Raw genomic sequence first — 24,809 nt, 5'->3', positions numbered from 1 at the left:
GAAGATTTTGAAATGTACAAAACATGATAGAATATGTAAATTGACGAGCACCACATTTGTTTAATATACCGTATGCTTGCCTTCAACATAAAGGGTTAAAGAAAGATTCAATCATAAAATAAAAAATAAAGGGTTAACATTACCCGGGGGTCGGGGGTCAAACACTTTTCTCGTACGCGTGACATCATACTGGACAAAGCACCGTATGGGAGTGGTTTCTTAGAATCGAATGAATCCTCCTGAATGTAAGGTTTTTCAATTCCTGTAGCCGAACTATTACTTTCTCAAGTCAAAAGGGTTCAAGGGAACACTATTAGCGCTTATTTTGTCAGAAAATCCAAAAGAGGGTATACAAAACTAAACAGAATAAGATCATATGTGATTTTGTGTAACAAATCACTGACGCTGGATGGTTGGTGATTCATAAGTTGCGTTCCCCAAACATGGTAAGTTTTTACCAATTTTTTTATTTACATTAGTCAAAGAAAATTACATGAAACGTGGTATAGTAACCATGTAATAACGCGTCGTTTCGATTTTCTGTTGATTTTGAGAATGAGACACGAACATTTCGTTGTGCTTGCAGATGTTAGCAACAGCTGGAGTGAATGAAGCAGAAACGCCGCATGATTGGATATACGGCTACTACTGCATCTTATTCGAACAAAAGACAATAGACTCGTTTAAGAAACTCATTAACAATAAATACACTGTTAAGTAACTTCGATGTAAGTCTCAGTAAGTTAATGTCCCAATGGCGGTTTTTGTTTATCACATTTTACCAAAGAACTTAGCTAGACACCCCCCCCCCCCCCCCACAATAAATTGGAACAACCATTCAGTCAACTTATAGCTGTCCATAAGTACTCCAAACCAGTGGCGGTCGCTGCTGTTTAAGATTAGGGAGGACAATTCTTTTTTTATGAGTATGGCCTTATTTCTATTACAGAATACTGGATGACTGTCATTAATCTTCCATTCAATCAGCTCAATGTAACATCGATAAGTTTAGGCTACTACATTATCTTCTTATGGGCAGGACGGTAGCGTCCCACCTGGCCAACATCCGGTGAAATTACAGAGCGCGAAATTCAAAAATACTAAATTCAAATATTTAACATTCTTGAAAATATATGTGTTATACATCAAAATAAAGCTTAACTTCTTGTTAATCCAGCCGCTGTGTCAGATTTCAAAAAGGCTTTACGGCGAAAGCACACCATGTGATTATCTGAGGACAGCGTCCCACATACAAACACATGAAAATCATTTTTCAACCAGGCAGGTGCGACACAAAAGTCAGAAATAGCGATATAATTAATGCCTTACCTTTGAAGATCTTCTTCTGTCGGCACTCCAAAATGTCCCAGAAACAGCACAAATGGTCCTTTTGTTCGATAATGTCCTTCTTTATGTCCCAAAAATGTCCATTTATTTGGCGCGTTTGATTCTGAAATACACCGGTTTCAACTCGCCCAACATGCCTACAAAGTATCTAAAAGTATCAAAGTATCTTACCTGTAAACTTGGTCCAAACATTTCAAACAACGTTCCTAATCCAACCTCAGGTACCCTAAAACGTAAATAATCGATAAAATTTAAGACGGAATGAACTGTTTCTAATACCAGATAAAAACAACGTGGAGTGCGCTCCTGTTCACGCACAACAAAACAGTAGAGTCCACCTGGAGTGACACTTACAATGAATAGGACTACTTCTTAATTTCTCAAAAGAAAAACATGAAACAATTTCTAAAGATTGTTGACATCTAGTGGAAGCCATAGGAACTGCAACCAGGTTCCTAATAATAAGGGTATCCCAGTAACAGGCAGTTTACTTTGGGCAGGCTTTTCATCCGGATGTCAAAATACTGCCCCCTACCCAAGAGAGGTTATATTCACATTTCCCTATACCCATTGTGAGGTTGCTACAACCTAGCCTATGAATGAAAGTTTATAACGTAGGTGCACAGGTCGAGAGACAAATTAGAGTAATCAAGGTGACAGTGACACTTTCAATACCGCCTTGCACAATCTTGCCTGCATCTAGTTGATCTATGGTGTAACCATTAGTCCAAACAGTTGCAAACAAGTTTTATTGGACAAATTCAGGTAGGTTTATCCCCATTTCGTTCTGCTTGCTTCCGTCTCTCACTTTCTCTCTGATGCTTCTCCTTAATTTTTGAAGAAATTAATTTGTTCAAAACTGTTCAACTATTGTCTTTATCTCTCTCTTTGAGTCAACTACTCACCACATTTTTTGCACTGCAGTGCTAGCTAGCGGTAGCTTATGCTTTCAGTAATAGATTTATTCTCTGATCCTTTGATTGAGTAGACAACATGTCAGTTTATGCTGCAAGAGCTCTGATAGGTTGGAGGGCATCCTCCACAAGTTGCCATAATTACAGTGTAAGTCTATGGAAGGTGTTGAGAACCTTAAGCCTCCTAGGTTTTGTAATGAAGTCAATGTACCCAGAGTAGAACGAAAATAGCTGTCCTTCGGCTACACCATGGCGCTACCCCTGGGAGTGCTGTTGAGGCTATTGTAGACCTTCATTGCAAAACAGTGTGTTTTAATGAGTTATTTGGTAACTTGAATATATTTACTATAGTTTTATCTAAAAATATATATTTTTTAAATGTTTCACTATTTTTATTTATCTGAAATTCACTGAGTAGGATGGACCTCCCCTTCCTCCTCTGAGGAGCCTCCACTGCTCTAAACTTAATTATAGTCTGTAAAGCTTGATAATAACATGATTGTCTTGTTTTTAGACAATAGACTGCCCACTGGGAAGACACAGGTTGAATCAACTTTGTTTCCACGTCATTTCAATGAAATTGTGTTGAACCAACGTGGAATAGACGTTGAATTGACATCTGTGCCCAGTGGGTGGTCTCCTATTTGTTGAAACCGCTGTGATTGGAACTTGGAACACACAGCAGCATTACCCCATCACAGAGATGGGAGGGGGGAATGTTCAGGCCCAGGGCAACATAGAGCAAACAACCTGGGTGATTATAAAGTATGATAAGGTCTTCTAGAACAGAGGTTCTTAAACTGTGGGGCGTTTAATGAACTTAGTCCGGCTTTCAACTTACTCCTCAATCAGCAACTTACTCCTTTCAACTTACTCCTTATCATGTCAGTCATTGCAGACCTTAGAGAGCTATTTATAACTTGTTAGAAATGTCTAGAACAACTAGCGGCGTTCCCCAATGCTGGAAGGGAGGCCTCCCTGAGTGAAAAGCTTTGGGAACCCCTGTTCTAGAATATGACAGGTAACCACCACCAAGAATGACACAATCTGCCTGGTTGTCTACGACTTTCGGTGACTCCCAAACAATGACATACAGTACCTACCCTATCATTCATTTCCCTGCAGCAACAATTTGTACTTTTACTTTGTCACTTTTCTCCCACTTAGACTCGGTTTTATCAAATAAAAGTGAATTCAATAAGCCGATGTAATGTCATTGTTGTTTTACAGAGGGTTACAATGCAATTATAATTTCTTTACCCATATCTCAATGTCTCAACTTTTATATAAGGCTTTGCTTTTTATTTCTCCTTGAGGGTAGAGTTAGTTTCATGGTGTCAGCTGCTGTTTATGTTATGTTATTATTCTGAGCTCCATACTGCATTGGAGGACTGGGCTTCAGAACCACTGGTCTGATGATGCCTATCATATGACTGTCAGAGCAGAGCAGCTGGGCTTTCTTGGCAGGTACAGCATCCTGGAGGGATACAATAGCCTTTGATACTAAGCTGGCTAGAGAGGAAATTATAACCGGCTTTGGGGAAAGACAAGAGAAATACTTCATACTTAAAATGGAGGGAAAAGCATTAGCAATATCAGACTTTTCCAGCAAACACCTTACGTTTAGGTAATACCATTTGTGTATGTGATACCACAACCTATAAATCCACAACAAATGTAAATGGATCTGCTGAGTGAAGACAGAGTACAGATCATTGTACTCGTTAGTGTACTGAAGTAATTCCTGCCTTATGCCTGTCTAAGGCTGCAGGTGTGGTCAAATGAGTTTGATCTGACCTCTGACATTAAGCTGGACAAAATAAGCTGGGTAGCGCAGGGAGAGAGGAAAAAGGGGATTTACCAGTCCTGGTGGAGAAAGTAGACAGGGGGAAGGGAAATAACGTTGAGTAATTCAATACAAAAAATGGGAATGCTTCCTGCTGTCCTGTCTGTCCACAAGGGACAGAGACAGCCTCGACAGACAGTGGCTTTCGCACTGCGTACCAGTCATACTCAAGAATATCTGAGTTCATATTGGCTGAGCTATGTGAAACTGAATTAAACAGGAACTTAACAATGTGTCAGGAAATCTGACTTGTGACTATGAAGAACTCTTAGGTATGTCATCTGTCTATGTTGTAATGTTTTCTATGAATGCCATGCGGGTATGTTATGACACATACAATGCATCAGCCTTGCCATGAATAACTTGAAGCCAGTGAGCAGGACAAATATTTCTAGATCGCGAGCTCCCTAGTCCCTAGTCCTAGCGTGCTAAATTAATTATGGGCAGGCTGGCTGCTGCTGCCTGCTGGACAGCTGTCCAGACCAGAGGGAGACAGACAGATAGACTGACGGACAGCCAGGGTCCAGGGAACAGTCCTATTATGGAAGTAGCTTTGTGTGGAAGTTACCTTTCTACCCACATCCTTTCTTTCTGCTGAGCTCATCTGGACACTTCATGGAAAGTCTTTCATCATAGGTTTTCATCTAAGCCAAGGAAGGAAGCTGATGACCATTGCAGTGTTGATGTGACTCATTTGGCAATGTACAAACCTGGATAGTTGGAAACTGTTTGTAATTAATTTATTACAAACACATTTAGCTCTCTAACTGTAAGAAGTAGGCTATGTTTACGTTGGTTATGATTGAGTATTTGGTGGGGATTTGTTTTGTTCTATCTCAGTAACGTTGTTAATAGCAGTACAAACCGAAGTGAGTGTCAGAGGCTTCTACTTTTCATTTCTGTGAACAGACCAATCTGGTCACCATAGCTGAAGACTGCGTTAACCATACCTCTTAGTGTACCACTCCCTTTTGTGCTGTCTGCTTATGTTGTAGCCTGCCTAGCCTACCCACAAGCCACCTGATACCATGCCGTCATGTTGACCCCAGTTGGCATTACCCATTATAGTCCTTATCCTCCCCTCACAGCCTCTCTCTCTCTGGGGGTCGTCAGTAGGGTATGCTAGCTGTGTTAGGATTCAGGAAGGGAGGGAGTGAGAATAGTGGACAGGAGAGGACATGAGTGTTGAGGGAGAATACAGTACAGGATATACTGTATGCCAAAGGGAAATGAGGAGTACAGTAACAGTGCGGAAACAGATCTCTGTTTTCCTGGCACAATATGCAATAGAATAACTATACACATAATTACATTGTAGACAGTATTCTTGTAGACAGTATTATTTTAATCATAATCAGTATCATCCAGTCTTTTAGGTCTGTGCTATTATATTATACTGGATAGTTTTAGTATTTTATTTTAATATTGCATGTACTTTCAGGGGTTATATAGGAGCATTTCACTAGTTGGACAGTGTCTACCCCTCCTGTCTATGTATAGTATCCCCAAAACGTTTATATTCACATGATTGTTGTGCCCCTGCTGTCATTTTATAGTGTTTATTCTCATTTTACTTACCCAATTTTATGTGGGTCATGGGTAGTGTACACACACACACACACACACACACACACACACAATCCAGGGTTTCCATTATGAAAACGTGGCGCCGAACATTTGACCTGCAGCATTTTAATTTACTGGACATTTGAGACATTTACCTGACCCATATGCATTGGGTGCGTAACCTGATTAGGGCGTCCACCCACGGTGCTCAGAATGACAGAAATCACATTTAGATTACGAAATTTTATCTTAACAGAACTTACAAGTCGAGGATGCAATGACGTGTGTCCTTATATCGCACACTTTGAAGATGTTAGAATTACTATCCACATGTACTTTTCCTCAGCCAACAACGATCCGCCAAATCACAAGCCTATGCATAGACGGCGCATGAGTTTCATGTTTGGGGAAGCAAATTTTCACCATAAAAATTCCCCTTTATAATAAAGCATTCCATGCAAACTTATGTAAGATAGCTTACTGTTCGGAATGTGATGAGTAGATTGGATAGTCATAATTTAGGCTAATAATATAACTCAATCACTGTTTGCAAAAAAGGCCTGTCACTCATGGCTGAGCGCGTATAGCGTAGAGGCGTGGGCTATAGGCTATATCAGATACGTTTCTTCTTCTTCTTCTGTCCAAAAACAAAATGTTAACTACGGGATCGGTGTCCCTATACCAACATGCGCTAATGTGATTAGCATGACATTGTAAGTAACAAGAACATGTCCCAGGACATAGACATGTCTTATATGGGTAGAGAGCTCAAATTATTGTTAATCTAACTGCACTGTCCAATTTGCAGTAGCTATTACAGTGAAAAAATACCATGCTATTGTATTGCACAACAACAAAAAACTTTTATCACGGCAAATGGTTTGATACATTCACCTCAAAGGAAAATAATGTACCTACATTCAGTAATCTTGCTCTGATTTGTCATCCTGAGGGTCCCAGAGATAAAATGTAGCATAGTTTTGTTTGATAAAATTAAGTTTTATATTCAAATGTAGGAACTGGGTTCTACAGTTTGAACCCCTGCTGTCTCTGGCCCATCTGGCCATCTAAATGTGTGAAAGTTAGTGTATAAGCTAATGATCCATCATGTATGACATTCCTGGGAGTGTGTAAACTTACATTTTGTATTACCATATAATTGTTGTATGTTCTCTATAGTTATGTACTTGAACATGTATCAATTCGGCACATTTGGGCAGACTATTGCAACACTTCATTGGATCAATCTGAAACTTTGCACACACACTGCTGCTATCTAGTGGACAAAATGTAAATTGCGCCTAAACTGCAATATTATGATGGCCTTTCTCTTGCATTTCAAAGATGATACATAAAAAAAGACAGCACGTGTTTTTTTGTTTGTATTATCTTTTACTAGATCTAATGTGTTATATTCTCCAACAATAATTTTACATTTCCACAAACTTCAAAGTGTTTCCTTTCAAATGGTATCAAGAATATGCATATCCTTGCTTCAGGTCCTGAGCTACAGGCAGTTAGATTTGGGTCATGTCATTTTAGGCAAAAATTGAAAAAAAGGGTCCGATCCTTAATTATCATAATTATTAAGTAGTGAAAAGAGAAATTATGAAAAGACAAATTAGAGTATTTTCATTGTGTTCTCTTTACAGCAATAGCCATTTGCATTCCAAACTGTGATGCCTTTCCTTCCCGACTGTAGGCAATGTGATTTAAAAGTAATCTACAACTTATTTACGGCTAGGGGAAGCTAATGATCTTCTGTGGCGAAATCATGCTTTAGTTACCAATTTTGAATGATTTTATTTATTTATGTAGACAGGAGTAGGCTAATTAGCATATATCATTTTGGCAATTGAATTAAATTTACTTAGGGAAAGCTTCCCCCAGCCTTATGGATGCGCTTACCTATGAGCATATGTCAATCTACTATCCCCATAGTAGAAAAGTTGACCTATTCTATTGGTCAGTTTGTCCAGAAAGAAATACATCATTTCTTGACATTATTAACTCAGCAATACGCACAAGGCAGTAGGCTACCCGCGAATGTGTTCTTGGCTACCGGACGATGAAAGAAAGTTGATAACCAATAGAACATGAGGGAAATAGGCTACTGGTTTCAATGGCATATGGAACGAAGTCTTTATACAATAGTTGCCTAGGCTACTTTGAAGCAAGGTAAAACAGGCCTCATAATAAGTAGTAAAACGTTAAAGTTTCAAACAATTAAGTAACTATATGTTTTCAAAATGCATACTACCTCCAACTCATTGCAAAGTGGTGTGTGACGCGCTGACGAAGCCTGCCTTCCGTTGCCTATGCATTTGAATGGCGATTGGGAATCGCGCTTCAATTACCAGTTGAGAAATAAAATTACTAGCTCTTTTTAATCGTGGCCTTTTTCATACATGTATAGGTATGCTGTGCGCGTGTGATAAATAAGATACATAACGATTTAATTCCACAAAATTATGCAAATGAACCCATAGAAGCATGACCGGTCAAATGTATTTACATCAACTGGTATTTACATCAATGAATAGGCTAAAAAGCATTATTTCGCAACGGGATTTTTTGTTTTCTCCGGGAGAATTGGCCGGTGCCAATTTTATTTTTCGGGCTTTAAAAAAAAAAAGAGGCCAAAAGCCGGCTATTACCGGCTAACGGAAACCCTGACACACACACACACACACACACACACACACACACACACACACACACACACACACACACACACACACACACACACACACACACACACACACACACACACACACACACACACACACACACACACAGTGTCTCTGCAGTCTCCCACCGAGAGAGTGGTGGCAGACAGGAGACAGTTTTGTGTGGTAGGAGTCAAAAGAGTTCACTACATCTAAAGTTTTCCCACGGGTGGGCGTCCTGAGGCCACTAGGCGATTGACTGGGCTGTTTCCTGTCAGAATGGAAGTTCCCTTCACTCAGTTCTAATGGCCTGAAAGAAATGCCTTGTACTGTGTACAGCCCTCTAGCTCTTTTCCCCCTACTCTCTCTCCCTCTCTCTCTCTACCTCTCTCTCGCTCACTCTCTTCCCTCACTCTATATCTCTGCCTATCACTCCCTCTCTAGTAATTCAATTTCAATTTAAGGGCTTTATTGGCATGGGAAACGTGTTAACATTGCCAAAGCAAGTGAAGTAGATAATAAACAAAAGTGAAATAAACAATGCAAATTAACAGTAAACATTACACTCACAAAAGTTCCAAAATAATAAAGACATTTCAAATGTCAGATTATGTGCAAATAGTTAAAGTACAGAAGAGAAACATAAATATGGGTTGTATTTACAATGGTGTTTGTCCTTCACTGGTTGCACCTTTCTTGTGGCAACAGGTCATAATCTAGCTCTCTCTCTCTCTTTCTCTCCACCTTTCTCTCTCTCTCTCTCTCTCTCTCTCTCTCTCTCTCTCTCTCTCTCTCTCTCTCTCTCTCTCTCTCTCTCTCTCTCTCTCTCTCTCTCTCTCTCTCTCTCTCTCTCTCTCTCTCTCTCTCTCACACTCTCTCTCTCTCACTCTCCCCCCTCTCTCTCTCTCTCTCTCTCTCTCTTATTTCTCTTTCTATCTCTCTCTCTCAGTCTCTCTCTCTCTCTTTCTCCCTCTCTTGCAGGATTTCCCACAGCAAACACGCTGGTTTAATGTTGACATTATATTTAGTTCACATGAGCAGTAGCTGTTTGCACTCCCCTGTCTTTCTTTGGATGATTTCTTGTCTGAAATGTTGTATTTAAATTAATTGGGCCAGAGCGAATCGGATCATGTCTCTGTGTTTGTTTCCACAGTGCTGTGTCTGACCGAGGCTGACCCGCGCTACCGAGACCCCCAGGAAGACCATGCTGTCCCTCCTGCTGCCCACGCTGCTTGCTGTGCAAGCTCTCGGTGGGTGGTGTCCACCTATCCCCCTCCACGGCCCACCATTACCCAGAGATCAAAGCTACCACCAAGTGTAATTCCATCGCCATCTAAACAATACGCTTTAACAGGGTTTTTAGTCATTCCCTTCAGAGAAATGACAAGGAAGACAGAACCACAGCTCAAATGAGGCTTACTCTCCAAACTAATATTCTTAACAGTGCAAAAAGTAAAGACAATGAAAACTTTACAGAATGGGAACATTTAGAAAGTTATGACTGAGGAGAAAGTTATATTTGGACAGGAAAATTGGTTGGGTTTGTACTTCTCTAGCCAGAGCTAAAATGGGGCCCTGGGGTAGTTAGTAGGGTGAGGTCCTGCCTGAGAAGAGACTTGCAGAGAGTGTCGTTTTTCTCCAGTGAGTCAGAGAGTGTGGTGGGGGAGTCAGCCTCTCATGTTCCAGTAAGAAGGGGGAGTTGTGGTTGGTGTAGCCTGGGCACTAGGCAGCAGGGTTGTTGTAGTGCTCAGGGCAGTGTGCTGGAGCCAGCAGTCAGACAGAGACTCTGAGAGTGAGAGAGCTAGGAGCAGGGCTTCATTAGGGCCTAGTACTGTTCCAGTCTTCATGGCTTTCTGGCCTGCTCATTACTGGCTTTGGCGGCTGCTGGGACGGAGGGAGGGAGGCGTCTCGGACTGATTCTGTGTAGCTCTTTAAGTTGTAGTTAATAATGTTTTTACCTCACACAATATATGATTATCCTTTATTTACTTACTGGAGTTTACTGTTGAATTAAGGATTTACAGTATTAGGTAACACTGTACAGCATGTTTTAATTCATACTCTAAGTCATGTGCTTTGAAGTCTGTCGATAGAGACAAATTGTCATGTGGAGATAGTGAGTGGGTGTGCACGTGTGTATGTGCTGGTGTGTGTGTGTCTGTATGTGTGCGTGTGAGACCTGGGGTCCTCTGGGCCTGTTGTCTCCAGTAGGTCTCTGATTAGGATTATAGGCCCTTGCTAATCCCACTTGTCTTCTACAGTGTCTCTCCTCTACTCCGCCATTAAATAACCGTATCAGTGTCACTCCTGTGCTGCACCATTAAATACCCCTATCTCCACACAGGATTACACTCTGAGGCTGCCACATTGCCGCTGCACTCTCCCAAGACAACCTCTAGTAGAGTACAGAGGTAGAGTCCCCGTCTAAACTGTTGGTGTGTAACATTGTAAAATAAGAAAATGTTGCTTAGCACAGCTGTTGTCAGGTCTTCTGCAGAGGGACTCTGTGGTTGTGACAGGTTTCTTTGTTTCAGTATCCATATACACTGAGTATACAGTTGAAGTCGTAAGTTTACATACACCACTCCACAAATTTCTTGTTAACTAACTATAGTTTTGGCAAGTCAGTTAGGACATCTACTTTGTGCATGACACAAGTCATTTTTCCAGCAATTGTTTACAGACAGATAATTTCACTTATAATTCACTGTATCACAATTCCAGTGGGTCAGAAGTTTACATACACTAAGTTGACTGTGCCCTTAAACAGCTTGGAAAATTCCAGAAAATGATGTCATGGCTTCAGAAGCTTCTGATAGGCTAATTGACATCATTTGAGTCAATTGGAGGTGTATCTGTGGATGTATTTCAAGGCCTACCTTCAAACTCAGTGCCTCTTTGCTTGACATCATGGGAAAATCAAAAGAAATCAGTCAAGACCTCAGAAAAAAGTCTGGTTCATCCTTGGGAGCAACTTCCAAATGCCTGAAGGTACCACGTTCATCTGTACAAACAATAGTACGGAAGTATAAACACCATGGGACCACACAGCCGTCATACCGCTCAGGAAGGAGACGCGTTCTGTCTCCTAGAGATGAACATACTTTGGTGCGAAAAGTGCAAATCAATCCCAGAACAACAGCAAAGGACCTTGTGAAGATGCTGGAGGAAACAGGTACAAAAGTATCTATATCCACAGTAAAACGAGTCCTATATCGACATAACCTGAAAGGCCGCTCAGCAAGGAAGAAGCCACTGCTCCAAAACCGCATAAAAAAGCCAGACTACGGTTTGCAACTGCACATGGGGACAAAGATCATACTTTATGGAGAAATGTCCTCTGGTCTGATGAAACAAAAATATAACTGTTTGGCCATAGTGACCATCGTTATGTTTGGAGGAAAAAGTGGGAGGCTTGCAAACCGAAGAAAACCATCCCAACCGTGAAGCACAGGGGTAGCAGCATCATGTTGTGGGGGTGCTTTGCTGCAGGAGGGACTGGTGCACTTCACAAAATAGATGGCATCATGAGGCAGGGGAATTGATGTGGATATATTGAAGCAACATCTCAAGACATCAGTCAGGAAGTTAAAGCTTGGTCGCAAATGGGTCTTCCAAATGGACAATGACCCCAAGCATACTTCCAAAGATGTGGCAAAATGGCTTAAGGACAACAAAGTCAAGGTATTGGAGTGGCCATCAGAAAGCCCTGACCTCAATCCAATAGAAAATTTGTGGGCAGAACTGAAAAAGCTTGTGCAAGCAAGGAGGCATACAAACCCGACTCAGTTACACCAGCTCTGTCAGGAGGAATGGGCCAAAATGCACCCAACTTATTGTGTGAAGCTTGTGGAAGGCTACTCGAAACGTTTGACCCAAGTTAAACAATTTAAAGGCAATGCTACCAAATACTTATTGAGTGTATGTAGACTTCTGACCCACTGGGAATGTGATGAAAGAAATAAAAGCTGTAATAAATCATTCTCTCTACTATTATTCTGACATTTCACATTCTTAAAATAAGGTGGTGATCCTAACTGACCTAAGACTGGGAATTTCTACTAGGATTAAATGTCAGGAATTGTGAAAACCTGAGTTTAAATGTATTTGGCTAAGGTGTATGTAAACTTCTGACTTCAACTGTACATTACATAAACTGACCAGATGAATCCAGGTGAAAGCTATGATCCCTTACTGATGCCACTTGTTTAATCCACTTCAATCAGTGTAGATGAAGGGGAGGAGACAGGTTAAAGAAGGATTTTTAAGTCTTGAGACATTTGAGACATGGATTGTGTATGTGTGTCATTCAGAGGGTAAAGGGGCAAGACACAAAAGTGCATTTGAACGGAGTATGGTAGTAGGTACCAGGCGCACCGGGTTGTGTCAAGAACTGCAATGCTGCTGGGTTTTTCACGCTCAACAGTTTCCCGTGTGTATCAATAATAGTCCACCACTCAAAGGACATCCAGACAACTTGATACAACTGTGGGAAGCATTGGCGTCAACATAGGCCAGCATCCCTGTGGAACACTTTCAACACCTTGTAGAGTCCATGCCACGACGAATTGGGAAACAAGGTGTCCCTAATGTTTGGTATACTCCATGTACTTTTAATGCACTAGACTAGTAGCAGTACTCTCAGTGGGGTTGCTCTAAGTTAACAGGCAAGCAACAGCAGCAACACCAGCACAGTAAGTAGGCTTAGCATCCAGGCTCCATAAGCAGCATTAGCAGCTGAGAGGCAGTAGAGCCAGTAGTGTAAAGCAGAAGCATTAACAGGATGCTGTCTGGCTAATTGCTTGTTGTCATGCTCTCTGTTCTGTCAGCACTGCCACCAGCCTGCCAGGCCTCTGCCATTTGCTGCTGGTTGCGCCCACCTGCCCGCTCTTAGCATCTCCACGTTAAAAGGGAAATTGTATTCATGCAAATGCAAAAATGGCAAGCTGACCTGGATTCAGTTTTAATGACGAGAGCTGGGAGGTAGTTCTAATTAATTAGCATAATTGAATAGATCACATCTAGTGTGGCAGTCAGAGAGCGGCAGACATTATGGCAAGGCCCTGAAGCGTGTAAATAGCTCACGCCCGCATCTCTGGTGTACCCTTTGAGGTCTGCTAACTAGGAATGCCCTCTCCCTGTCCTCCTTTTCTCTTCACAGCAATTGATTCTGTAGAGAGAGGACGTTTTGGCCCGCACAGAAATTCAATTTAGGGTTATTACCCCGTATCAGTGATGTTCTTACTAATTTGATTGTGGCCAGTGAAGTATCCTTTTAAAAACAATCGAGGACAGGCTCGACAAAGATTGCTTTCTCTGCGATGCATACATAATGCCCAGTCAGTCTACTAGCAGGTTGGCTACTGCACTGAGCTTCTGGCCCCTCCCTCTCTCTCCCCGCTCACTCTGCACTATAGCCTAGCCATTTAAACAGAGTGCATTACCCATCAAGCACCTCATGATTATTTGAACAAGTCCTAAAAAAGCTGTCTTGTGGGATTGCTTAAACATTGATGCGGGTAACGACCCACCACCACCGCTCTGATCTGTGCCTGGAAAGCAGCATCATTGCTTGGTGCTGAGGAAGAAGCTTCCCTGCCTGACATACAGAGAGAGGAGACACTTACCTACAGGTTGTTTCCACGGTTACCGGGTGCTTCCACAGTTACAGGGCCCTGAGTGAGGTCACTATGTCTCAGGAGAAGCAGGGTCGGGTGTTGCCACGGTTACGGGGCCCTGACTGAGGTCACTGTGTCTCCGGAGAGGCTGGGCCAGGTGTTGCCATGGTTACAGGGTCCTGAGTGAGGTCACTGTGTCTCAGGAGGAGACGGGCTCAAGGTACCATCCAGACACATAGCCCCAGCCCCTGACCCTTTAATAACCCCTTAACCCTCAGCATTAATGCAGACATCCACTGCTCCCTGACCCCTTCATAAGGCAGAACAGAATTGCAGCCTGAGATTTGAGCAAGGGCTCTACCCTCCCAGACATGGCTTTGGTTATTACCAGGGCCAGCAGGTGTCAAACACTTGTCTATCTGAGGGATTAGAACCCAAACCTTTGCCACCTCTACAATAATACAGTTTGATCAACTTAGCTTGGCTTTTCTGTAATCGTATGCATAGCGTATAGGCTCACCTTAACCCCAGTCATTTGGATTAAGCTGCACAAACTCAAATCCACCTCACCCCCCCCTCCTGCTGGGATGGATTTGCTCCTATGGCTCGCTCCTCATACTCATCCCAGGTTGTGTTCTCTCTCTTCTCTCTCAGGCAGGTGGTGGAGGAAGGTTAGGCTTGTCCTTATCTCCCAGGCAGCTCCTCTGCAACTGGCCCACCATTATCTGCCTGTCAGAGCCCATTAACAGCTTATTGACGGGATATGAGACCAGCTCCCCCTGATAAAGCACCCGCCCGCCATGTTTGTGGAGAGAAGAAGATGGAGAGAGCATAAACAACAAATGAGAGCGGGAGAGAGAGGGAGAAAGAGAGATAGACAGACAGAGTCAGGAGAAAGGAAGTGTGGTGCATCTTGATTTATTACGTTGCTGAAAATAAGCAACCTGAGCTCCTGTCTGCTCCACTAGCTGTCTGCACCTCATATATCTCTCACAGACAGAGATGGCTTTCACTCTATGATGACTGTAGCCCAGATATGGAGAGACAGTGTTAAATTGGTAAATGTCATGAGTGACCCCATTATTCAAGGCTCAGAGACCTACATAATCCCCTCCATTTTGTGTCTCTCTTTCAGGAGGGGAGGAAAGGATCAGATTTAGAATCGATTCTCTATGTGTCGTGAGGGAAAATTCCCAGCAGTGTTAAGCTGACCATGTCTAAACTACCACTACATCTCTCAATGTATTCCAGATGTTGCTTTTGTGTTCCCCTGGACGTATTCGAAAGGTTTTGGGCTTGGAAACGCTTTGAAGAAAGGCTTTAGTTGGCGTGTTTGAACAACGACATTGACTGAAAGAATAGCTGTTGTGAAAGGCCACTAAGCATCTGTGAACTTCCTGTTCGTTAGATATTCAGGTGGGTCATTCGTGCAAAGACCAACATGTCTGGAGCTGCAGTACTTTTGACCACCCGATGGGGGCATTATTGCCACAGCTTTTGAAGCAGCTCACTACTTAGCCAGTCAGAACACTAACTACACTGCCTGTGTGTGTTTACTTAGTTAAGTCAATATTACCGCCGCAATTTGCCTTCCAGTGTATGTATGTCTGTGCACTCTTATCATGGCTGTTCCTTTATGCCGTGTTCGACAAAGGGGCTTTACCATATCTCTGAACATGTGTACCTAACGTCTTCTAATGAACAGTACTACTGGTAGCTCTGCCGTCTGTTATCGAGCAGGGGTAATTTAACCTGTGTGTAGGGTGCCTATTGGCCTAGTGGGTGATGCTCACTGTTATTAAGCACAGTTCATTTGAAGCCGAGTTCTATTCTGTGTTTGTTATTGGAGAAGCAGTTATGAACCAGGGTTATTGAACAGTGTGGGTTATTGCTTCAGGAGCTGGAGGGAGATGGAAGCTGTGGTCTTATTGAAGTCCTTGTGTTTAACAGCCCAGGTTATTAAAGGGATCCGGTTATTACAGGTTTAGGTATTTCTGTTTAGGGTTGTGTCCCACTGACCAGGGTCAGCTGAATGGCAATGGAACATCAACACTGAATGTGTAGGCTATGTGTTGCATTCTCCTAGATGTGGATACGGGGGTACATTCTATTGAACTGAGTGAATTCAACTTTAGTGATCGCAAGCAGAGTGAGATGTTAATGTGTTTGTGTGTGCCTGCGTGTAGGTGTTTGTGTGTGTGGGTGTCACTGAACACGGTGATTGGGACCTGTCTGTTGTGTAGCAGTACTATGACAGTGGATATTGTAGTGTCAGAATGCCCTGTGTCTCAGACTGGCTCTCACAGTGCTGTGGAGCTGTCAGGAGCCAGGACTGAGCTGAATAACAATGCCCTCTGCTTGTGGATGTGTGTGTGTGTGTGTGTGTGTGTGTGTGTGTGTGTGTGTGTGTGTGTGTGTGTGTGTGTGTGTGTGTGTGTGTGTGTGTGTGTGTGTGTGTGTGTGTGTGTGTGTGTGTGTGTGTGTGTGTGTGTGTGTGTGTGTGCATGGGTGCGTGTGTATGTGTGTGCCTGCATTTGCCTGGTTGTGTGTGTGCGTGCGTGTGTGCATGGGTGCGTCTGGAGGACGGAGGTGAGATGTCACTGCCGCTGTGGCTAAGGAATTTGTTTACCAAGAGCCGTGTTGTGTCACCTTGTCAGCTGCCTATGTATGAAGCCTGTGGTTCTCCTCCCAGCCCCTGTCAGCCTGCTGCCTGCCATGCTGCTTCACACTCAGCAGGCCCCTCAGCCCCTCTGCTCCACTCATCTGTATATATTAGCTTAGCACTAGCTGGGGCTAATCTGTACTAGCAGGGATATCCGTGCAGCGAACCATTCATCTAAGCTCACAAGTTCAGGGTGGCTCTCGAGTAGGGCTGGGAATTGCCGGGGACCTCACGATACGATATTATCTCGATACTTAGCTGCCGATACAAAATGTATTGCGACTCTCACAATTCTATATGTATTGCGATTCAATACTGTGATTTTATTATAATTCCATGGTCCAAACATTTTGCTCACCATATGTCTGCTGCAGAGGGATGAGAGAGAGCCATGTGAAAAATAGTTTTGAAATAAAAGTGCTGAAAACACTACTATCCTGATATGAATCTGTATAGATTCCCCCCACCCCCATCACTACTCTTAAGTCTGCATCTGTACTGGTGAGTTTAGCACTAGGCTAGACAGGGCCCAGTGACAGCATCACTGTTTTGTTGAGTTGAGGAAGGGGTTGAAGAGACAGCCCAGGGATTACGGGAGCGGAGGGGATGAGGGGAGTGAGCGATGTAAATATTCGACAGGGCCATTGCTAGCTTGCCCTCCCTCCCTCCCTCCCTCCCTCCCTCCCTCCCTCCCTCCCTCCCTCGCTGCCTGCCTGCCTGCCTGCCTGCCTCCCTCCCTCCCTGCAGCCTGCCTCTCCCTCCCTGCTGCCTGTCTGCCTCCCTCCCCGCCTGTCTGCCTCCCTCCCTGTCTGCCTCCCTCCCTGCCTGCCTGCCTGCCTCCCTGCCTGCCTGTCTGCCTCCCTCCCTGCTGCCTGTCTGCCTCCCTCTCTGCTGCCTGTCTGCCTCCCTCTCTGCTGCCTGTCTGCCTCCCTCCCTCCCTGCCTGCCTGCCTGCCTGCCTCCCTCCCTGCTGCCTGTCTGCCTCCCTCCCTGATGCCTGTCTGACTGCCTCCCCTGCCTGTCTGCCTCCCTCTCTGCTGCCTGCCTGTCTGCCTCCCTGCCTGCCTGCCTCCCTCCCTGCTGCCTGTCTGCCTCCCTCCCTGCTGCCTGTCTGCCTCCCTCCCTGCCTGTCTGCCACCCTCTCTGCTGCCTGTCTGCCTGTCTGCCTGCCTGTCTGCCTCCCTCCCTGCTGCCTGTTTGCCTCCCTCCATGCCTCTTTCTCCCTGCCTGCCTCTTCCTCCCTGCCTGCCTGACTCTTCCTCCCTTCTTGCCTCCCTCCCTGCCTGCCTCTCTCCCTGCCTGCCACTGTCGTCCTGCTTGCCTGCCTGCCTGCCTGCCTGCCTGCCTGCCTGCCTGCCTGCCTGTCTGTCTGTCTGTCTGTCTGTCTGTCTGTCTGTCTGTCTGTCTGTCTGTCTGTCTGTCTGTCTGTCCGTCCGTCCGTCCGTCCGTCCGTCCGTCCGTCCGTCCGTCCGTCCGTCCGTCCGTCCGTCCGTCTGTCTGTCTGTCTTTCTGCCTGCGTATCTGTCTGCGTGGTTGCCTCCCTCCCTGTCTGCCTCCCTGCCTGCGTGTCTGCCTGCGTGGCGCTCCGCTCTGAGGGAAGGGAGTCTGAGGTAAGAGTGCCAGCCAGTGCTCACGGGGCTTTAATGAGTTTATTTCATGTCGGCTGTGAAAGTGCACGGCTCTGTCTCTCTCACAGGCACTCAAACAGAGCCGGGCCCATAAACACAAAGTGCAGGGTGTAAATCTGCCCTGCTGTCCCCTCCCTCCACCACTCTCTACTCTGAGCATCTCTTTATCGCCTCTCAGGGGCCGGGGAGAGCCCTTAGCCCTCCTCCCTCAAACAGGGAGACACCACCTCTCACAATACACTTTTTCAACCACAACCCCCTAGACCAAAGGAGTTATCACAAATACTACAGTATGTTGTTGTGTTTGTTGGAGATATCTAGAGGTAAAAAGCAGAAACAATACCAGTTTGCCCCCTCCGTGTTTCACCTCTGAAGGAATAGGACATCAGATGCTTACTCACAGTTTCCATGACGTCAGAGCTAACAGCCCCTCCCCTTTGGATGCAGTGAAGTGGATGTGAAACGTTGTGCTCTCCTGCTGCTCTCGGTCTGTCTGTGTATGTCTGTCAGTGTGTTAACATGCTGCCCCAATGTCCTGCTGGACACTCACCAGACTGGCACCAAGAAGAGGGTCACTGGTTAGAGAAGGTGGGAGAAAGAGATCGAAGGAGAGAGGGTTGAGTACTTATCTCTTCCCTGACTTGGGCCCTGTCCTGAGTTAGGGGATTAGCTATGGGCTGCAGTGCTCTCCCCTCCTGGCTTGTTTCCTGATATTATCTTTAAGTGCACGCTCAAAGCTGCCCTCTCACTCTCCTTCCTCTCCCCTCTCTTCCATCATGTTCCCCCTCTCTGCCCTCTCTCCTCATCTCTCCCCTCTCCCATTCTCTCCCCCTACCTCCCTCTCACCTCTCTCTCCCTCCTCTCTCTCCTCTGAACCCATTGGAGTGAGTCATTCCGGTCTGCTCTGGGAGTGATCTAATTGCTGTGTCTCCTCCCTCCTCTGTGTGCATGCCTCTGTGGGGACCGTCACTTCCGCTCCAGTCCTACCAAAGTGCCTGTTGCCTATTCATTAACCCAGAAAGCACTACAAAAACACACACGCACACAAACTAGTAGAACGTTAGTCTGGTAGACTGCCATACAGCCTTACAATAAACCCTGCTACTGTAATGGTATGCCATGATTACTGGATTGGATTGTCGACTGTGCTGTGGCACAGCAGAGGAAGTGTAGTCACATTATGGGGCTATAGAAAAACATCCCACCACTGTGTTGTCAGTAAATTAAAAAGCTGCTTTGTGATTTTCACAGGGGTTGGGAGGAACTGTAGTGCATCACCTATAATGACATTCTTGTGTTTGTTAGTTACTGGGGCTTGTTGTTCTTCTGTTTCCATGGTTTTCTGGATGTGGTGGATGGTATATTTTTGGATGTTGAGGTGTTGGCAAATTGTCTATTTTGCCCTGTTTTCCTCTGGCCTGTAGTTACATGAAGATCCAGCAGGTGGCAGTGTGCCTATAGATTAGCAGGGGGATATTGGTGAATGTGTGGTCCCCTGTGAGGTTTGGCTATGTGTCTACCAAAATATCTTTGCCTTGACTGAGCGTCCTCATCTACGGATTGCACTTGGATGAAAGTGTTGTTTGTTTGTTGTTTGATAATTGGGAAATCAATTGTTACACCTCAATCACAACTATTTCATGCAGAAGTGTGTGATTGTTATTAAATCTGAAAGACATGAGTACAGAAGAGGTTCTCATAATGAATAGCAGCAGTCGAGTACAGGATACATCACACTAGATTCAGGGGGATTTCAGGGGTTGGAATGGCTTTTTCTGTCCTGATGTTCATCACACAATCAGACCTGGAGACAGGAATAAATTGTGAATGGTTTAGCTGTAGCCTCCTCTCTCTGTGGTGTCTGAGATGGCTACTAAGCCAGAATGATTATGCAAAGCCTGCTTTTGGCTGCAGAGAGGACATGGGAGGGGAGGAGAGGAGAGGAGAGAAGAGAAGAGAAGAGGAAAGGAAAGGAAAGGAAAAGAAAGGAGAGAAGAGGAGAGGAGAGGAGAGAAGAGTCCAGTCTAGACAAGCAATGTGGAGATCAGATGCCTTAAGGAGGGTTTCCGCTTTAAAACAAAACAAATCACACTCACCATTGAGCAGCTTAGCCCCGTGTTGTGTTGAGGGAGACAGTACACTCTGGAGAGAGATGGAGAGCGTTCTTTCTCACCAGACAGACCACTGTCTAGATTATTAACTCACCACTGTCTCCAAGTGGATATTTAGGAGCTACATCTTTATTGCAGTTCATTCATCTCCCTAAAGCTTATTTCGACATCTCTCTCCACTACACGGCTAAACACACAGGTCTATGTTTTCTGTTATTGACATACTTGCTCTCTCTCCTATCTAGCTGTCCTAGAAGTGCAAGTCCCAGAGCTGCCAGTGGTTGCGCTGTACGGCATGGACACCACCCTCAACTGTTCCTTCAGCCACGCCTCTCCCTTCAACCTGTCTGACCTCAGTGTCTTCTGGCAGCTGACGGACACCAAGCGCAGCGTGCACAGCTACTGGGCCAGCCAGGACCAGCTGGCAGAGCAGGGAGAGCGCTACGCCAACCGCACCAGCCTGTACCCCTCCCAACTGGACGCGGGCAACACCTCGCTCCTCCTGAGGGGGGTCCGGGTGGCCGACGAGGGTAGCTACACCTGCTTCGTCAGGGTGGAGGCCTACGGTAGTGCAGCCCTACTGCTCCAGGTGGCAGGTGAGTCCTTTATTTAACCGGGTAAGTCATTGAGAACACATTCTCTTTTAAGTTTTACAATAACAACTTCAGACTGGGAAAGCTGAACCATTTTTTTTCCATTTTTTTTTTTCACCTTTATTTAACCAGGTAGGCCAGTTGAGAACAAGTTCTCATTTACAACTGCGACCTGGCCAAGATAAAGCAAAGCAGTGCAACACAAACAACAACACAGAGTTACACATGGAATAAACAAACATACAGTCAATAACACAATATAAAAGTATATACAGTGTGTGCAAATAAGGCAATAAATAGGCTATAGTGGCGAAATAATTACAATTTAGCTGTAACGATCGTCTTCGGGAGAAAGAGAGGAGGACCAAAGCGCAGCGTGGTAAGTGTTCATGATGATGTTTTTAATTAAACTCAGAACACTAAACAAAACAATAAACGATGTGAACAAACGAAACAGTACCGTGTGGCGACAAACACTGACACGGAAGACAAACACCCACAAACCAAAAGACAAAACAGGCTACCTAAATATGGTTCTCAATCAGAGACAACGACTAACACCTGCCTCTGATTGAGAACCATATCAGGCCAAACACAGAAACAGACAAACTAGACATACAACATAGAATGCCCACTCAGATCACACCCTGACCAAACAAAACATATAAACATACAAAGCAAACTATGGTCAGGGCGTGACATTAGCAATTAAACACTGGAGTGATAGATGTGCAGAAGATGAATGTACAAGTAGAGATACTGGGTTGCAAAGGAGCAAAAAAATAAATAACAGTATGGGGATGAGGTAGTTGGATGGACTATTTACAGATGGGCTATGTACAGGTGCAGTGATCTGTGACCTGCTCTGACAACTGGTACTTAAAGTTAGAGAGGGAGATATGAGTCTATGCTTGGCCTGCAGCTACCACATCTTTCTCGATACATCTTTCCTCGAATCCTGTCTCAAAACACATTGGAGAAGAGGGTCAGATGATGAGGATCTTGGTTTGTCTCCTCCAATACGGTTGAGAAGGAGGTGAGGAGAAGGAGACACCGGAAGGGCTTCACATACAGGAAGTAGAGTCCCCTCTTTAACCTTTTACTGCAGTGGGATAAACCAGGGTCACACAGAGTGTTTCTTGACAGTCTTAAACAAATATATTTTGAAACAAAAGTATACACCTCTCACTCATGGTTATGGGCTTAAAAAAAGAAGACACCTGTATCATGTCAGATATAGAGTTGAAATGTATTACATTTTGAGTTTGCATCCCAATATTACACTTTATATACAGTCGTGGCCAAAAGTTTTGAGAATGACACAAATATGAATTTTCACAAAGTCTGCTGCCTCAGTTTGTATGATGGCAATTTGCATATACTACAGAATGTTAAGAAGAGTGATGAATTGCAATTAATTGCAAAGTCCCTCTTTGCCATGCAAATTAACTGAATCCCCCAAAAACATTTCCACTGCATTTCAGCCCTGCCACAAAAGGACCAGCTGACATCATGTCAGTGATTCTCTCGTTAACACAGGTGTGAGTGTTGTTGAGGACTAGGCTGGAGATCACTCTGTCATGCTGATTGAGTTCAAATAACAGACTGGAAGCTTCAAAATGAGGGTGGTGCTTGGAATCATTGTTCTTCCTCTGCAACCATGGTTACCTGCAAGGAAACACGTGCCGGCATCATTGCTTTGCACAAAAAAGGCTTCACAGGCAAGGATATTGCTGCCAGTAAGATTGCACCAAAATCAACAATTTATCGGATCATCAAGAACTTCAAGGAGAGCGGTTCAATTGTTGTGAAGAAGGCTTCAGGGCGCCCAAGAAAGTCCAGCAAGCGCCAGGACCGTCTCCTAAAGTTGATTCAGCTGCGGGATCGGGGCACCACCAGTACAGAGCTTGCTCAGGAATGGCAGCAGGCAGGTGTGAGTGCATCTGCACGCACAGTGAGGCGAAGACTTTTGGAGTATGGCCTGGTGTCAAGAAGTGCAGCAAAGAAGCCACTTCTCTCCAGGAAAAACACCAGGGACAGACTGATATTCTGCAAAAGGTACAGGGATTGGACTGCTGAGGACAGGGGTAAAGTCATTTTCTCTGATGAATCCCCTTTCTGATTGTTTGGGGCATCCGGAAAAAGCTTTTCCGGAGAAGACAAGGTGAACGCTACCATCAGTCCTGTGTCATGTCAACAGTAAAGCATCCTGAGACCATTCATGTGTGGGGTTGCTTCTCAGCCAAGGGAGTGGGCTCTAAGAACACAGCCATGAATAAAGAATGGTACCAACACATCCTCCGAGAGCAACTCCTCCCAACCATCCAGGAACAGTTTGGTGACGAACAATGCCTTTTCCAGCATGATGGAGCACCTTGCCATAAGGCAAAAGTGATAACTAAGTGGCCCAGGCAACAAAACATAGATATTTTGGGTCCATGGCCAGGAAACCCACAGACCTCTTAATCCCATTGAGAACTTGTGGTCAATCCTCAAGAGGCGGGTGGACAAAGAAAGCCCCACAAATTCTGACAAACTCCAAGCATTGATTATGCAAGAATGGGCTGCCATCAGTCAGGATGTGGCCCAGAAGTTAATTGACAGCATGCCAGGGCGGATTGCAGAGGTCTTGAAAAAGAAGGGTCAACACTGCAAATATTGACTCTTTGCATCAACTTCATGTAATTGTCAATTAAAGCCTTTGACACTTATGAAATGCTTGTAATTATACTACAGTATTCCATAGTAACATCTGACAAAAATATCTAAAGACACTGAAGCAGCAAACTTTGTGGAAATTAATATTTGTGTCATTCTCAAAACTTTTGGCCACGACTGTCCATCACAGAAGACTGAATTATAACAAACCCGTTTAACATAGAAACACCGGATTTTCCTTTTTTTTTTCTTTTTTTTTCATGTTTATCAATTATGAAATAATTCCACCCATTAGGCCACTAGAGGGCAATTTGGTCACACATCACAGGCCCTTCTTTGATAATCATGCGAGACCTTTAGGATCGATGCCTAACACAACACAGAAATTGGTCATAAAACACTTAGTTCCGTCAGGGATGCACAATAACATGTTTGGTCGATACTTCCTGATTGTGGTCCTCTGGTTGTGGTCAATCACTGGCTTTGATTATTAGTTCTTGACAAGATTGATTGTTACTAGCAGCTCGGTGATGAAGGTGGTTGTTCCAACAGAGGACTATCATCACAACTGAGTGCACTTTTATTTATAATTATTCTTTATGACTTCACACACAGTGTTGGTGAACTCCTCCCTCCCTCACCACTAATTTCCATGTTTTGCAGTTAAATTGGGCCTTTCCTGTCTAAGGATGTATGTGCATTAAGCAGTGCTAACGTTCAACAGTTTTCCTCTTGGTTGGCTAGTCTGGGTAGAGAAAGGGGGAAAAATGACACAGTAGCTCAAACAGTGACAAATTGGCCCCTTTTCATGCATTCGATTCATAGATGTATTATTTTTAGCTGGCATTTACAGTTAACATCATAGAGCTCCCTTCCCACAGTGCTCTGAGAAAATGACGGGTCTCTGTGGAAATCTGCCTGTCAGTCAAATGGATAGCCAGGGAGGTTAGTGGCAGGCTGACATTCCGTCTTAGTGCTGAGAGAGAGAGCGAGAGAGCCCACTTTTCAAAAGGCAACTCGCATGAAGTTATTTAATCTCCTTCTTCTCCCTCCCTGTCCTCCCCATTGTTTGCTGTGTTATGATTGGCTCAGGGAATACAGCCTCCTCTCTCTGCCCGCTGCCTCTCTGGTTGTGTTTTAGCTCAGGGGATTGGAGAGCAGTGAATTCATTCCAGGCTGAGGATTCACCCCCCTCACC

The 24,809-nt window shown here is 44.4% G+C and overlaps 1 protein-coding gene across 3 annotated transcripts in view; it reads left to right on the top strand.

Annotated features, from left to right (window-relative positions):
• The first annotated feature begins 201 nt into the window (after window positions 1–201).
• LOC120024851 (CD276 antigen-like) overlaps window positions 202–24,809 on the top strand; it is an 84,001-nt gene continuing 59,393 nt past the window's right edge. For 2 of the 3 annotated variants that reach the window (XM_038969173.1, XM_038969171.1), the window contains exons 1-3: window positions 202–446; window positions 9,496–9,592; window positions 20,606–20,956. In XM_038969173.1, coding sequence (XP_038825101.1) covers window positions 9,547–9,592; window positions 20,606–20,956 — 397 coding nt within the window. In that variant the 5' untranslated portion in view covers window positions 202–446; window positions 9,496–9,546. The remainder of the gene's footprint in view (window positions 447–9,495; window positions 9,593–20,605; window positions 20,957–24,809) is intronic. The other variant, XM_038969172.1, reaches the window with a different exon arrangement.

The sequence above is a fragment of the Salvelinus namaycush genome, chromosome 30 (genome assembly GCF_016432855.1).
Source record: "Salvelinus namaycush isolate Seneca chromosome 30, SaNama_1.0, whole genome shotgun sequence".
Lineage (NCBI taxonomy): Eukaryota > Metazoa > Chordata > Actinopteri > Salmoniformes > Salmonidae > Salvelinus > Salvelinus namaycush.
The sequence above is the reverse complement of the archived record's forward strand: the minus strand, read 5'-3'. Positions and strand labels throughout refer to the sequence as shown.